The sequence below is a fragment of the Nesoenas mayeri genome (genome assembly GCF_963082525.1).
Source record: "Nesoenas mayeri genome assembly, chromosome: 3".
NCBI classification, from domain to species: Eukaryota; Metazoa; Chordata; class Aves; order Columbiformes; family Columbidae; genus Nesoenas; species Nesoenas mayeri.
Window position 1 is genome coordinate 57,123,476 of NC_137544.1, and position 16,326 is coordinate 57,139,801.

Sequence of the window (16,326 nt, forward strand, 5' to 3'; positions counted from 1 at the left end):
TAAAGGCAGCAGTACTTTTTAAAATTGAAGATGGAATTGATTTTCATAAATTACATAGTTGCTTTTGAAAGTGGAGATTCTAATATGTTGTGGTGTGCCATGACAGAAAGATTTTAGTCGGTCCTTGAATATAATACCATGTGTACAGCTTTATCAGTTAGGAATAATTCAGCTATTCCAAACACGTAATACATTTACAGTGTACCATAATACATTCCAACCTTTGTACTGTTCTTTTCCATTTCTGGGCATCTGCTTCTAAACCCATGAGCGGGTTAGTCATCCATGGGTGTCTTTCACTCCCTTTTTCTCTCCTTCTTTTTCTGAAATTTTCCAGCCATTTATTCTTCCTAGCCCTGTTAAGTCTGAATGCTAAAAATGCCATATTTTGAAGTTCTACAAAAGTAATTTAAATCTATAATGATTTTCATTTCCTGTCTTGCTCCTTAATCCTGTGAGAAACATACCTGATTATCTTCTGTTGTTTCAAAAGTTCAGTGCAAATTCTTTCTTTTGGCCGAGGAGGGGAGCAATGTATTTCTTACATTGGATATAAAGACTTCTTCACTTTAATTATTGTGCTTGAAAGTGAGCTGCAATAAAAGGTTTGGTGAAACATAATTTCTCATTTGTTACCAGTCATTGGATTAACCATCCTTTGTATTTCACAGCAGCAATAACCATTGCAAGCTGCTTTCCACTTGCTGATAGAGTTGATAGGCAGATGCTTAAATTTCCTCTATTATTTTTATGTACTAACTCCCTACATAAATATTTTTGTCCCCCTGCAGCTGCAAATGAAGATGCTATAAAACTGAATGAGACATTCAGAACCCAAGATGAGACCTTGGAGAAGAGTCTTCCAGAACTGCAGAGTGAGGCTGACAGAATGATCGCAGAGATGAGAAGTAGAGAGCTGAATATGCAAGAAAGAATAGCTCAAGATGAATTAAAGTGAGTAGAGAGACCTCTGTCTTCAACCTTTTAGTGATCATATCTGACTCTTGTAAATGTGACGGTCATCTTTTACAGCCAAGCTTTCAAGATAGGGCTTACAGAAATGTGAAGGAAAGTGAAGTCTAATACTTCAAATCTGTTAATGTAGCATTTGCATTTTTGGAAAAGCTTATGTATGTGGAAAGAAATCCCTAGGAAATTACTTCTCTGCTCTACAGGTGCCAGCAACATTGCTAATCAAATTCTAAGCAATTTGTCCCAGTTTGTTTTTAGCTTCTGCTTCAGACCTGATGAATGGCTTTTGTACTAAAGAGCTTGTCTAGAAGCTTGGGAGATTTGGAAAACTAACTGGTATAATAAAAATATTAGCTGCAAAATTTGTCCAGTAGCATAGACATTCAAAATGATGTATTCTGCCGTGTATAGAGTAGCATAGATCAGAATGTTCAAACTCTGTGGCACAGTACAGAAGTCCAGGGTTTGGTTATTTAGCTATCTGTAAAAATTAAAACTATGTACATATATATAATATTACTGGCAGCTCTTTATAAAGCATTTTGCAAAGGCCTGAGGTTAAAATTTTGGTAGTCTGTTACTTCTGTGTCAGTCTGAACAGGAATATTCCTAGAGCTGGGCTTAGCACTTTACCTATGCAAGCCACTAGCAGCTGAGCAGCTACATCATCCACTGAAGTTGCGATGGCTCAGAAAACTATCTGGGATAGAGATATTCAGGCCTGAAAATGTCAACAGGTGCATGCATATTGTAAGGAGACATAAACAGAATACAAGATTAGCTAAGAATTCCAAGCAGTATAGAATCAAATTTGCTCTGCCTATCTTACACTTTCTAAACCAGATCATTTTCCAAAAATCCTACCAGTACAATATTTCTACCCGTAATTCTTGTGGTTCCGCTTTCTGTTCTCTTGGTAAAGGATATATTGGAAATCTATTTATCATCAGTGTTTTATTGCTTTTTCTTCGAATTCCACTGAGCTTCTTCTATTCCATCTCTGCTCACACAAAGAAATAAACCAGGAGAAAGTAGGGATGAGAAAAATTTAGTCAAATCTCTGAAAGTGCTGCCTGCAATTTTAGTGCAGACTCAGGGGAGACCTTTCAAACAAGGTGTTCTTAGTCCTCTAATGCTACAACCAACATGAAACTGTCGGACTATCATGGAGACATTCAGTATGGCTTTTTTGAGGGAAAGAACTTCTCTCCTTCCTACCATTCTTCCTAAAAGCTGCAAATTGAGTATTTCCATTTCCTGATAAATGAATACATTTTGTGCTAAGAAGTACATGAATACACTCGCTGATTTCAATCAAAGTTTATCTCAAGGATAGAATTACCTCTTTACAAGCGGTCATTGAGATACAAGAACTTTTGACAGGAAACTCAACAGAAAGAAAATTAAGTCACTGTGGATTACAGGCCTGTGAAGAAAGGTCCCTAGATAATGTTTTCTGAAACTCTTTTATAAAGATCTGCCTCTTAAAGAAAAAAGTCCTAAGACTACTTAAATCATGTGGGAGATTGTAGGTAGGCTGCATTCTGCAAGGAAAAATGATAAAGAAAAATAAACCATTCGTAAACTGTGTATGTGCACACATATGTGGACCGCTATGTTCACTTGTATTCCCACAGACTCCTCTAGAAATCTTTACTTTTGAATTGCTTTGCAAGTCTCATGATCTCTTTGAATCGAGTTTACTCTTTGGTGAGATGTCCTTTGGCAGTGATTGTATTCTGCTTTAAGGATTTCTTACAAGAACAGAATGACAGGGATCAGTGGATTCTTCTTACCTCTGCTGGTTCTAGTGCATTCTTAAAAGTAAAATGAAGAAAAGTATTTTTGCTTTCATAAATGGCAAGACTCTTACATGTGTAGCTTTTCCCCTTGTTTATTTTCTTTCAATTTTTTCAAATCAACTCTGTAATCTGATTGTCTTAGTGTACTGGAATGGCACATTAATCAATAACTTCTTTCTAAAAAAAACCATGTTAAAAATACACCAGTTTCTCTCCTAAACTGCCATGGTTTTCATACTTATGCAAGAAATCTTTCAATATTTAAGAATATTCCTGCACATTTTCTTGGATACCACTGAGTTGCTATCAAGTGATGCTGTGAGCCAGAATTCTATCTTTATAGGTAATGTGCTGAATAGCTTTATTTTTGTGTGACTTTTTCTTCCATAAATTTGTCTGTTGGCTTTTCAGCCACTGTGAACTTCTATCTTTCAGTTTCCTTTAAGAATGAATTGCATAACTCAGCCACACAGTGTTTGAAGAGATGCCTCCTGAGTTTTGGCATTGCTTCCTGATATTTTCATTTTTGTGTTTGGAGAGACACTGGACATTTGATCACCTTATCCATGCTACTCATGATGCTATAATCCTCATTTCTTCTCAAGACAGGACAATTCTAATATATTTAGTCTCTCATATATCTACAGTTTTGTTTTGGTTTTTTGTTTTTTTTTTTTAGTTTCTTTTGTTATCTTTTACTCATTTTGAGGATCCAGACCATACAGCATTCCACGTGTTAGGCCAGACCTGCAATTATTTTTTCTAACGTTTCAAGCATTTTGTACAGTTTTGTTCTTATCCTAGCAAGGTGTCCAATGGAAATAGCACAGCTGAAATGTACAAGGTAGTATTTCAAGAAATGTGGTGCAGTCCAGTCACACAGGAGCAGATTTATTGCCTTGTACTTCATTAGAAGGAACAGACGCAAAAATGCACAACAGTTCAATATAGAAGTGTTACCTTTAGAGCACCAATGAGGAGTTTTGAGATAGAGTAGTGGACAGATAGGTAGTTTGGACTGTACTATGGGGCAAGGACATAAAAAGGAAATCCATCCATCTTGCACTGTTCCAGCAGTACTGCAGAGTCATAAGGGTGTCAAAATTCACCAGAAGTGTAAGACAGTAGCTGCTTATAGAAAGAATAATGGAGGGGGTATAGGAGAAATTCTGAATTCTTTTCTGCACTTCTGTGACAGGGTGTCAATACTTGGATTTAATTTTTTATTAAATAGTTTGTCCTCAGAAGTTAAAATTCATAACATGATTTTTTATTTTTTTTTTTCATCAAAAGCAAAAGCAGGGCAGATGTGAACAAAAAATACATCTTGGAAAATCCCAGAGCTACGGTAACAATTTGGCTTTCCTTGGCTCCAGTTCAGATCCTTCACATAAATTATGCCCAGTGGCAGCATATCTTTTCCACCTCAGATAATTTTTGTGTGTACATTTATTTATGTGTGCATTCTTAGAATGTTTCTAATGGAACTGACTACAGGCAGACCAAATGCAGTGTTTTTCAGAAAACAGAGTTCTTGTTTTCCACACAGCTGCTTCAGACACATTGCCATTCTGTGACAAGAAGGAAAACTTAATCTGTTCTAGGTGAAAGTGTGATAGATTTCTTCTGTACGTATTATCTATCCTACACGTTCCTTTTCAGTTAGGATGTTTCTTTATCTCTAATGTGTCATTTTGGAAGTGTCACTTCTTCTATTGGTACTTTTTTTGTCTTTTTGTGTGTGTTTTTGCTGTCCTTGTGGTATCATTGCATTAACACAGTGGGGTTGCATTACATGAAACTGATTCAACAGCCTGATATGATGAAGCAGAGAAATGACAGACCATAAAGACTTCAGTACTCAAGTCCTTCAAAACTGGGTGCAGCAATTCTCTGATGATTAAGAAATATTGTATCCCTTGCCAAAAGCAGGCACTTGTGAACTTTCCATTTCTGTGTTGCCAAAGTCCATTAAAAATATCCCAGAATTTATTTTAGATAAGCAAAATTCTGTTGCTACTGGAAGTCATAAATCCAAGGTTCCTGGGGTTGTTTATTTCACAGGAAAGTAGGCTGATTTTTGACTGTCTAAAGCAGCTTGTCTGCTCCAAGACAGCTTGAAACAACTTTGTGTCACGTGTCACATTAAAGTGAATGAAGAAAATCTTTTTGACAAGTGGAAATGTTTCAGAAAATCTCACTTTACTAGTTAGATTTCAAAAAGGGCAACTAACAAAAAAAAAGCAAACAACAAACCACAGTCTCCAGTGGAGAATATTTGAATATTTTCTACTTCATAAATAGGACCTTAGTGGCATTTAAAAACCTCTTTAAGAACGGGCTTAAGAACTACTGTCATTTCACTTTATTGTTCATGTGTTCTCTTGAAAGTTACTTTGAGATTTAATTTAGAAGTCTATTTCATTTGCATGTTATTAAGAATATTCTGATTATTTGGTTTAGGGAATATGATCTCAGGGCCTTCATGAGTAGTGATGTGTTGCAGGAATGCAGAAGATCTTCTGGACAAGGTGAAGAAATTATTTGGAGAGCCCAGTGAGAAAAATGAGGATCTCAAAAATGAGGTCCGGGACAAGCTAGCAAACTACCACACCAAAGTTGATGATGCTCGAGATCTGCTAAGAGAAGCTACGAGTAAAATTAGAGAGGCTGATCGGTTATCTGCAGTCAACCAAAAAAATATGACCACGGTGGAGGTGAGTGCTGACAAGTTGTATCCTTGATTACTTGGAGTCTGATCAAAGTTTAAAGTTTTGCATTATTACATCTTGAAAGAAAAATATAAGCAAAGCAATAATATTATTAGAATATAACTATATCTGATATAATTAAAAGGAAACATGTTCCTCAGAATGAGGAAATATTTTGACTTTTAAAAGTAGTATTAGTCCACAGCTTTTTAAAATAATCTGCTTTTAAACACTGAGTGGAGGGTACATTGGATTTATTATTCTGGGAGAGATTAAATTCATCCTGGTGTAAATAGTCATATAAAATTCAAATCCTGTGCTCAAGATTTAAATAGGAGATCAGTTAAAATCTTTGCTGTCATATATTTGCTTCTAGAAAACTTACACTTCATCTCCCTCTCCAGCCCCTGGGAAGAAGACTGAAGGGGGTATGTGGATATTACAGAGTAATAAATCAAACTCTGTCCTCTGTAGTTAGTAGCTGTTATAAATTATCTCACTCATAGCAGAGGGGTCTGCTTGTGATTTAATTTATATTGCAGAGACTTAAAGAGCACATTATACTGTACATTAACAAGCATTTAACCGAGACGTAAAGAGCAGAGTCAACCTAATGAAGATAAATGTTTCAACTCTGTTTGTATCCCAATGAGCTTTTGCCTCATATACAATCATGGGGTTAGGGTTCTGAGACCTCAGTTCTCAGCAGAGATTTGTGGGCTTGATTGAATTAAGGGAATATAGTGCTGCAAAGAAGTTAGCTGATGTCTATTCTGTGCATTTTCTTCCGAAGGTGGATGGATAAAGGTTGGAGAAATTACCTGCTTATCTCAGTTTTTAAACTATTCTCTGCATCACAGTATAAGAGTGCCTGAAGGCATCCTTTCCAGCAGTCCTGCCCACCTGGTTGTTTTGCAGAGTTCTTTTGCTTTATTTTGACCAAGAAGCCATCACAGCATTCTTAACATTAGAATGCTGTGGTCACCCATCAAACTGATTTGTGATACCCTGTGGATCTTGCACAGGAAATTTCCAGTTCTTTATTCAGAAATCCATCCTTACTACACAGCATGCAGTGTTTATACTAGCTGGAAGATCAAGAATTCTAAGCTTACTCCAGACCATCACCTTTTATTTTATGTTCTGTAGTTAGTGAAACATTGTAAGAATGCATCAGAATATTTTGTTAAATTTTGCCTTCATAGCCAGAGAAGGTAATTGTCAAAATGAGGAACTTGCTTATCTGGGTACAGACTAGGATTTTGAACTTCTTTCAGATTCATTTTGCAGTAGTACTACAGTCAGGTACCTCTGTTATAGAGCAACAAAAAAACCTACTGTGTGGGAAGGGGATACAAAGCTGGGGGCAGGAGGAGCAGGAAGAGATATCTTACATTATATGTGCTTTATTGTTGTCACTGTCTTCACTCTGAAAGCTCAGAGAATTCCATGCATTGTGGCATGGTTACAAAACGCAGTCTTATATTGAGATTCTGGTACTTGAACTGTCATCCCCGTTCTAGTAAACAATTCATATTTTTCTTTGTGTGAACACGTCCTACAGAAAAAGAAGCAAGCTGTAGAAGATGGCAGGCAAGATGTTGAGAAGAGCCTGCAGGAAGGGAATGATGTCCTTAATGAAGCCAACAAACTTGCAAATGAAATCAACTTAGCTGTAGAGGTGAGTGTTTTATCATCCTTATCTGAGAATTAGTACAACAAAGCATCATTATGAAAGTAAAATATATATTTAAAGTAACCGCTGATTTTTCTTTTTATTTATCAGTGTTGGAATTTTTGATTGGAAGAAGTCATGTTTCTATTGCTATGTGGCAGAAAAGCTAGTCTAGTAGATAAAAATTATAAATTTTGAGATTTAAATGGTTCATTGGAATACATAAAGAGCCAGCTCATCATTTTGGAGGGACTCTGCCTTCTTTTATAAATGTGGTATTGTGACTGCGGTACTGACTTGAGAGTTGCAGGTGCAGCAGACCCATTCACAATCTCACTGTGACTCTGCAATCTAGATGTAGATTTATCTGCACAAAAACTGTGTATGCATAGCAGAAGGAAACTTCAGAAATAATTTGTTGCCTGTGGCAACAATTTTAAGTCTAAAGAGATCAGTGAGAGGGGAGGTTTGCACTCGCATTTTACATAGTGTTTTTGAAAATTCTTCTTTAAAAGTTTTATCAACAGAGCTTGAAATAAAAAAAAATAAAAAAAAAACACTAAAAAAACCCCACAAAAACCAAATATTTCCATCTTGCATTGAAAATTTTTATACAGAATGGGAAAATGCCTTTTGGAGAAACAGGAAGGGAAACACTTTGAGACAACTTACTGAAACAGGAATGGCAGGTCTTCAAAAAGTGTAGTTCTTAGACACTTTAATGAACAAAAATACATTGGAGTCACTCAAAGGGTTCTGACACATGAAACTTCTGTCATTATTTAGTTATTATTGTGGAGCACAATGATAATTTAGTATAACTATGTATGCATCTACTTTTAGGAAAGAAATCCAAATTAGAGTTTATAAGTTTTTAAAGTGTGCATTTCCTTACTTGTGAAATGAAAGCTTCTACTAAGCTCAAGAGAGGCAAGTAGCTCTTGGAATTTTTTTTGTCTCCCCTCTTCTCTCCGGTCCAGCCCTTCCTTTATTCTTTCCGTATTGGTTCTCTGAAGTCTTAATGCACGGGAAATTTATGGGATAATACCTCACAAGGAAAAAAAAAATATATATATAAAGGGATACAGAGTTCCTGCATTCAGCCACTTAAAGGCCTTTCTTTTGGCATTTTCAGTATGTAGAAGGCGTTGCAGATAAGATACAGCCAATGTCTGATCAGCTGAAGGATAAAATAGATGACTTATCACAAGAAATTCATGACAGGATGCTTCCAGAGAAGGTGTTGCAAGCTGAGAACCATGCAGCCCAGCTAAATGAATCATCTGCCATACTGGATGGGTAAGGCAGCCAAAGACAAAATCATGAAGTGGGTTTGTAAAATTGCTTGACAAAAATTGAAAGGCATTCTTCTTAGGCTTCTTCATCTGTTACTGGGAGTACACAAATAACCAGTGTTTTATGCAAATATACAAATCTCCAGTTGGTTAATTTGTGTATATCTCTTGTAAACCATTTCATGTATCTTGTGATACTTATAGGCTGGATTAACTACAAACAGTGCCCTCAGATGCCCTCATAATAGAGTTTAACTTGCCATATGCTTACTGCCATGTTGATGTGAAAAAAAATGAACTTTGTCTTACAGAGCTCACTATGTGTTTTCATAAACATTTGTTAAAAACAAGCAGTATTTTTGTTTTTAAGATGACCATTTTAGAAAGAGGCCCTTATCATGGTGCTGTTTGTTTACTGTCAGAAATCCCCCATAGTGAATGACAGTAACCCCTCTAAGTGGTTTCAAAATAGTTTCAAAACAGTTTCAAAATGAGTAGGTAACATGGGCCAAATTTCTTAAACCTAAGCACAGAAACTTCCTTTTCTGTTTCCCACTATCACATTCCTAAATATAAATGAGAATTGCAATGCCCTTGATTTATATGACCACAGCCCTTTCAGAAATATGATACTTTATAACTCATCATGAATATGGTTTCCAGGAAAGACTAGAATGTCAGAGTTGTTTTGGGGTTTGGTTGGTTTTGTGTTTGTTTGTTTGTATTTATTTATTGTTTGTTTGTTAGGCTTTTGGGGGTGGAAAAGGGGAGCATGTCTTTTGTTTTATTGCAAGGTTTTTTTTCTTTTAGGAATGCAAGTGATAAAGAGTAAGTGTAATTTGCAAGAGTAATATTCAGAAATTCCGCCTCTTAAACCTGTCCCCAGCATATCTTCAGAGTTTCATTTTCTCAAAAGCACTGCATGAATAAAAAAGATATTTTATTTATTTTAACATCAGCAGTATGCTTCTTTTTTTGCTGCTTACATCTTTTGGATCTACCTGAAGACTTTAGTAACCCAAAGACTTGTGAGCAGCCACTTACACTTTTTTTTCTTGCCAGCATCTGTAATTTTGAGGAAAAGGCACAGAATTATCTCTGATAAAGTATCTGATACTTGTAAAATTACTGACTCCATATACAGTATCGTCACACTACTCGAAATATTCAATCTAATATATATTTTGAGTACAAAAAATAACGATAGCTGTAGTTTCCTGAGTAAAAAGTATTTGAAGGGCATTGTTTCTAGAAAAATATGGCTTTTGTAAATGTTATGAGCACTGTCTGGTTAGGATACGTCAGTTTTGTGATGCACCTCCAGGCTCTAAGTAGGTGACTGATGTTACATCCAACCACAGAAATGAATTTTGATATAAGTATCCGAATACATGGAAAGTTGGCATGGAGTAACTAAGAAGCAGAGAAAATGTAGACAGCAAAGAATGTTTTTACTCCTTAATGAAATGCTGGCAAGATGTATTTTGAGGTTTTTTCACAGGTTTTTAACTATGCTAAATAGACTTTTTTTATGGGTGTGTGCATGCGCTTCTGTCTTAACACAGGTTTACAGCTTGGCCTTAAGGATCTTAGCATAGTGTTTAATGCTGCATTTGCTGAGGTATAGCAGTACCATGTATACTTCTATCTGATCCGGACATCAACCTCAGTTTCTTAAGATATACAATAAAATATTCAGAATCAAGGACATTAAAATTATATCTAAAAGAAAATTTCTAACGTGGACAGATAGATACATGATTTCAAAGGAGAAAAAAATGCCAAGGTACTATGTAATCCTACATCAGGATAAAGCTGTTTACTTCAATCACTGATATTAAACAGTCATACTTTACAGAAATATGCAGTCTCTATCTATCTTAGAAATTTCAAAATATATCTGTCTTCACTACTGGCACTTGGATGTCTTTCATTTAGTACTAAATTTGCTGAAAAATACCATTTCATCTTACAGGAGAAACTGAAGGAGTACCCCTTCCCTCTGATCACCCCCTAAGGCTTCAAATAGTATATTGATTGATGGTGAGAGTGTTCTCTTGAGAGTTAGAACATGGAACAGTTCATGTATTTAACCTAGAAAAAAATTATTTTTCCTGTATACAGGGAGATATTAGTATACGTGTCTTCCTTACGGCTAATCACCTGCTCATGCGTAAAGGTCACTAGTATTTGGCAAATTCAGTTCAGTTCCTTCCCAGCCAGAAGGGATTTCTAAGCAGTACCAAAGCTGCCAGCTAGATAGCTATTCTGGGCTGCACATTTCTCTAACAGAGCATTATAAAAACTTACCATAGGCTAGTGAGCTCCATTCAGAGCTGAGGAAGGAGACATGCTTTTGTAGGAGTGATGCAGAAGCAGCTTAGTCATGCTGTTTCTGCAGGAGCCCAAAGCGAATCTCTCTCCCTGTGTTAACTACATGTGTAGTCCAGGGACTATACCTTCCATTCGCTTTGTCTTTCCTGTTGCATTTTGTAGAAATCATTAAATACTCGTTGAAACAAAGATTGGAGCCCAGCTGTCCCCATTCCCCAGAGAACAGATTAATTACCAGGTGAGAGAATTAATTTCTTTTTTTTTTTTTTGTTCCACACACGCAGTCTCAATGCTTAAGTATTTTATACAAGCTGGAACAGGTCCAGCAGAAGTAATCCCTGCCTCCCTTCCTTATGTTGCCATGGACTTTGATGGCAATTTCCCAGAGAGTCAAAAATCCATTTTTGTCCATTTACCCTTTATTCAAGGAAAGAATCATAAACATCAGGCATAATGTATTCTGAGATATGTCTTCAAATTAATTCTGTAGGTGCAGTACTTCTTTGTAGAAAATATTTGAATATATCATACAGAGAGAGTGTAAGAAAAGCGACTTCTCCAGCCAACTGTCTAGAAATTCCTATGGAAGGGGGTCAGCTGAGTTCCAGTCACTGCAACAGGAAATAGTATTTGTTTATAATTACCTTTTAATCTAATTGTGGTTATTAGAATGGAGAATTTCATGTACGTGGAACAAGTAGGAAGGCCATACAGAGGGATCTGGACCAGCTGGATGGATGGGCTGAGGCCAGCTGTATGAAGTTTAGCAAGGCCAAGTGCCGGGTCCTGCACTTGGGTCCCACCAACCCCAGGCAGTGCTACAGGCTTGGGGAAGAGTGGTTGGAAAGCTGCCTGGCAGAGGGGGATCTGGGGATGTTGATGGACAGCCAGCTGAATATGAGGCAGCAGTGTGCCCAGGTGGCCAAAAAGGCCAACAGCATCCTGGCTTGTATCAGGAATAGTGTGGCCAGCAGGACTAGGGAAGTGATTGTGTCACTGTACTCAGCACTGGTGAGGCTGCACCTTGAATACTGTGTTCAGATTTGGGCCTCTCATAATAAGAAAGACATTGAAATACTAGAGAGAGTTCAGAGGAGGGTGATGAAGCTGATGAGAGGCCTGGTGCACAAGTCTGATGAGGAGCAGCTGAGGGAACTGGGGCTGTTTAGCCTGGAGAAAAGGAGGCTGAGGGGAGACCTTATTGCTGTCTACAACTACCTGAAAGGAGGTTGTAGCATGGAGGGGGTTGGGCTCTTCTCCCAAGTAGCAAATGATAGGACAAGAGGGAATGGCCTCAAGTTGCACCAGGGGAGGTTCAGTTTGGATATTAGGGAAAAATTCTTCATGTAAAGGGTTGTCAGGCATTGGAACAGGCTGCCAAGGGAAGTAGTGGAGTCACCATCCCTGGAGCTGTTTAGAAGATGTTTAGACGAGGTTCTTAGGGACATAGTTCAGTGCTATAGTTAGGTTGTGATTGGACTCAATGATCCTGAGGGTCTCTTCCAACTGAAATGATTCTATGATTTTACGATTCTCTGATCCCATTCAATATAAAGCATTATTGCTTAGGTTTTTCATTTTTGTCAGTAAAATTAACATTTAGGATTTGGTTTAGACAGTGAGATCTCCAAACCTGGTGCTTCTGTGTTTGGCAGCCAGCCCAAGAAATCAGGTGTTCACAGAGTCTACTTCAAAATACACCAGTGATGATCCCCCATGTTTATACAGTGCCAGAGTCATTGAGTTGTCTAGCTCAACACATAACCTATAAAGCCACATTAAGAATATATGTTATCTGGATTGTAGTGTTAAGGGCTGCACTCTGTTTTCTCAGTGTCTGATCCATTTTTCTCTCACAGAACTTCCTCTTTTAGCAAACATTGTTTTTATGTCTTTCTGCACAGATAAGATGTGAATTCCACTAACCATGTGATGCCAGAACTCCAGAAATATCAAGTGTAGCATTGCTCTCTAAAGCAATGGCTTAGAAATAGCCTTAGAAATACAAGCTGTTGGGTTTGAAAAAATAGAGTACTGTGTTCTGTTTAACTCTGATAGCAGGTTTAATGGTGTGTTTACTTTTCCCATCCCAACAGAATCCTTGCTGAAGCAAAAAACCTCTCTTTCAATGCCACGCTTGCTTTCAATGCTTATACTAACATCAAGGATAACATAGATGAAGCTGAAAAAGTTGCCAAGGAAGCCAAGACTCTTGCAAATGAAGCTATGCAAGCGGTAAGAAAAATAAGTGAATTGGGAAGAAGGCTTAGATTTTCTATGGAACTGTGCTACACCTTATCTCAGATCCATGTTTTGCTATCTTATGACTTGATTTAGAGACCCATGCCACCATAGATTTTTCTGTTGAGATCAGAAACCTATGTCAGAGCTACATATACCTTCAGGCTACATCTCCATTTGCTCCTAACTCGTGTTCCTTATTTTTCTTTCTCTTTTTGTTTATTTTTGTTTATTCCTTCCTCTGTCTTCAGCCTTTTGGCCTCTGTCTATGGCTCAAGCCAACAGCTGCTGCAGGAAAGCTTTGAGCCAGGAGTATAAGTCATTTGAATCTCAATAAAGCTGGTTTATATTTAATTAATGTTTTGCACACATCTAAAGAACTCCATACTTTAATTAACTCTTCACCCTCTACTTCCATGAAAATGCTCGAAGGCACTTCTCTGCACGTAGGGTGAACTGCGCGCACCCAGCAGAATTCTAAAAATGGAGAATTGTAGGAGGGGAGCAGAAAGTTTTATTCATAGAAATCATACAGCTTGTTTTGTGAACTCTGCCATTTCTTGCAGAGAAAGCTTATTCTCACTGCGATGTGTTGCATGCAAATTTTCAGATGAAATGGAGAGAACTTGTAAAAATAGGATTGTAAAGTAAAGGCAGCTCTCCAGCCTGAGTCATCATGAGGAATTCTTCTCCTGAATGTGTATCCTGTGAGCAGAAAACATTCTGAGCATAGCCAGAATTATTTTTCATGTCAAATATCAAAAGAGTTAAGGGCTAATTTGTAGAAGTCTGTCAGAGAGCAACTGACATGCACTTCACAAGCACACAGAAACACAAGGAAATGACATTATAATATGAAATTGCCAAGCCTTATATTTGATACAGAAACATAGATGAGAAGAAGAAACATGTAGTTACAGCACTTGTACATGAATAAAGGTAGCTTGCAGAGAGCTACTTCAGTCAGATTATGAGAACAGCAAAAGCAATCACATGCTCTAAAGGGCAGTATTTAGGAGAGGTATAAAGTGATCTAGCTACTGCACAAAAATGTCAATATTTTTAGGCTGTTGCATTTTCAACTTTTATTTCAAATAACACTAATTATTATATTTCTCTCTTGATGAAAAAATTTCACCTCACACATTAGTATGCACTCATTCTCTGTAAATAGTTATTTGTTTCACCAGAACTCCTAATTACAAGTAAATAAGGAGCTTTTTTTTTCTGCTTATTAGGATTTAATACAGATAGCTATCTTTTGCTCCTATGATGATTTGCAGTGAGTGAGGCAGGCAGCTGTTTCAAGGTTTGAATAGGAAAAAAAGACACATATAGCAGTCAAGAAACAAAGCAAGTAATTACAGTATGTCTACAAAATAGTATATATCAGATGGTGAACTGGTGATTATACCACAGAGAGAATGGAGATAGAGAATTTGAAAGAGGTGGAGGTGAGATGGACAATATACTGTAAATAGAGGTAAGTAAATAGCAAGGAAAGAGACTAAGATATTATTTACATGAGGTTTTAAGCATCTGCATTACATTTATTCATTAGAAGGAGCTTGGTTTTTATTATGAGCTGTAACAGGGATCTAGTTGATAAAGAAGAAAATGGAGGGAGCTGCTGCCTTTTAGATGTAATTGAATTGTTCTAGAGTAATCAATGGTCTACCATCAAATTGCTGCAGAGCAAGGTAGGTTTTTAACTGTCATTTGGTAGATGATCATGTGAGGATTCAGGCCACATTTAAAAAATGTGTTAATTTTGAAGTTCAGTCATCATTTCGCTATTTTGTTTTTTTGGTTTTATGCAAAGGCTGTTGAGTGTTTGCTCATCCTATATGAAGAGCTTAACTGCCAACCAGGTAAATGGAGTGCCCTGTTTCTGCAGGCCCCAAAGAACTGCCTTTTAGCTGAACTTCAGCTTGGGGGCGGGAGTGCACAAGGGCTCACTCAGGGCTGTCTGGAGCACTGTGGTTCAAGCACTCTCCCAGAAGGCAGCATTTATGGACTTGAGCCCCCTCAGACTGGAAGCCCCTAGAAACTCTTTGGGACCCTGTGTAAAAGACAGAGATCATGCCTTTTCCCTCCTTTTGAAAGATGTGTTCTTTATGAGAGCAGTAGTGGGTGCCTATCTTCTGTAAGCGTCTCTTATCTCCAGATGGTAGCAGAAAATAGAGAAAAGGGCTGAAGCTCCTATGCATCACCTTTCCTGTTGACCAGTTATAATGCTGGGGCAAGAGGAGGAAGGTTTCGCAACAGCAGCAAGCTGGTGTATGAACTAGAGATGGTAGAGACAGGTCTGAGTTTTAGATTCCACCCTGTACACCACTAGAGCGAATAATTTTCAAGAGCCTTAGTGATATCTCAGTGGTTTGTTTTCATTTGTAATGGGAAAATTACTTTGTTTTCAAATTAAGCTAATGTTGCTAAAAGCAAGAACGAAAAGATGTTTGAAATCCATCATGATTACAGGAAGCCTGATAAATGACTGGAAAAAAATGTATTAAAAATCTGACAGAAAAATTCCTCCCAAGCTTTTTATGATGGATTTGCTCTCCCCTTTAAAAGCAAAATAAATTTATCACAAATGAGAAATCTCTGGCATTCAAGCAGCTTCAATATCCTATTACTTAGCCAAGGTAGTAACTGACCAAAGAGAGGAGTCACGTTAACAGATCCAGCTTGTGTCACACAGATCAGAATCATAGTTTTATGATGCATCTTGAAAAAGTGTGTTTATTCTTAATCTATTTAGAGTAGGCTTATAGGCTAGTAACAGGAACCACAGGTGACATGTTAGATGTTTAGGATCCTAATTTCTTCTTTGCTTTTGACTTTCTTCATAGTGGTACCCCAACGGTTATGTTGGGTGTCTAGGTTTCCTTATGTGGTAACAGCATAAAGCCGCCTAGCCATCCTCCTCGTGAGGATGTGCTGTGATGCAAATCATTCATAACATTTTGGTACTTTAGAATGCTGTCTTCAGGACTGGTCAAAATGAGAGTAGCCCTAACTCTTGCGTAGGTGAAACCTTCCGAAAATATAAATGTAAGTGAAAATAATGGAATTTAATAATAAATAACTATTTTTTACTGATGTGAATTAGCACTTAGGTCTATGAAATACCTTGTATGTGTGTAAGTTCAAGTACATGATTCTCAAAACTGTACCAGTGCATTTACATTGATGCTGGGAGCTGTACCTCTGCACATTACCAAAATCACCATGTCAACAGGTTTGGACAACATGATACCTACTTCATGTTCCCATCCATTCATGAAACCTCA

The 16,326-nt window shown here is 37.3% G+C and overlaps 1 protein-coding gene across 2 annotated transcripts in view; it reads left to right on the forward strand.

Annotated features, from left to right (window-relative positions):
* The window catches only part of LAMA2 (laminin subunit alpha 2), a gene marked incomplete at its 5' end in the record, with an annotated part of 356,160 nt that overhangs the window by 273,247 nt on the left and 66,587 nt on the right, over positions 1-16,326 (forward strand). For both annotated transcript variants that reach the window (XM_080342611.1, XM_080342610.1), the window contains 5 exons: positions 792-954; positions 5,281-5,491; positions 7,050-7,166; positions 8,296-8,459; positions 12,886-13,024. In XM_080342611.1, coding sequence (XP_080198737.1) covers positions 792-954; positions 5,281-5,491; positions 7,050-7,166; positions 8,296-8,459; positions 12,886-13,024 — 794 coding nt within the window. The remainder of the gene's footprint in view (positions 1-791; positions 955-5,280; positions 5,492-7,049; positions 7,167-8,295; positions 8,460-12,885; positions 13,025-16,326) is intronic.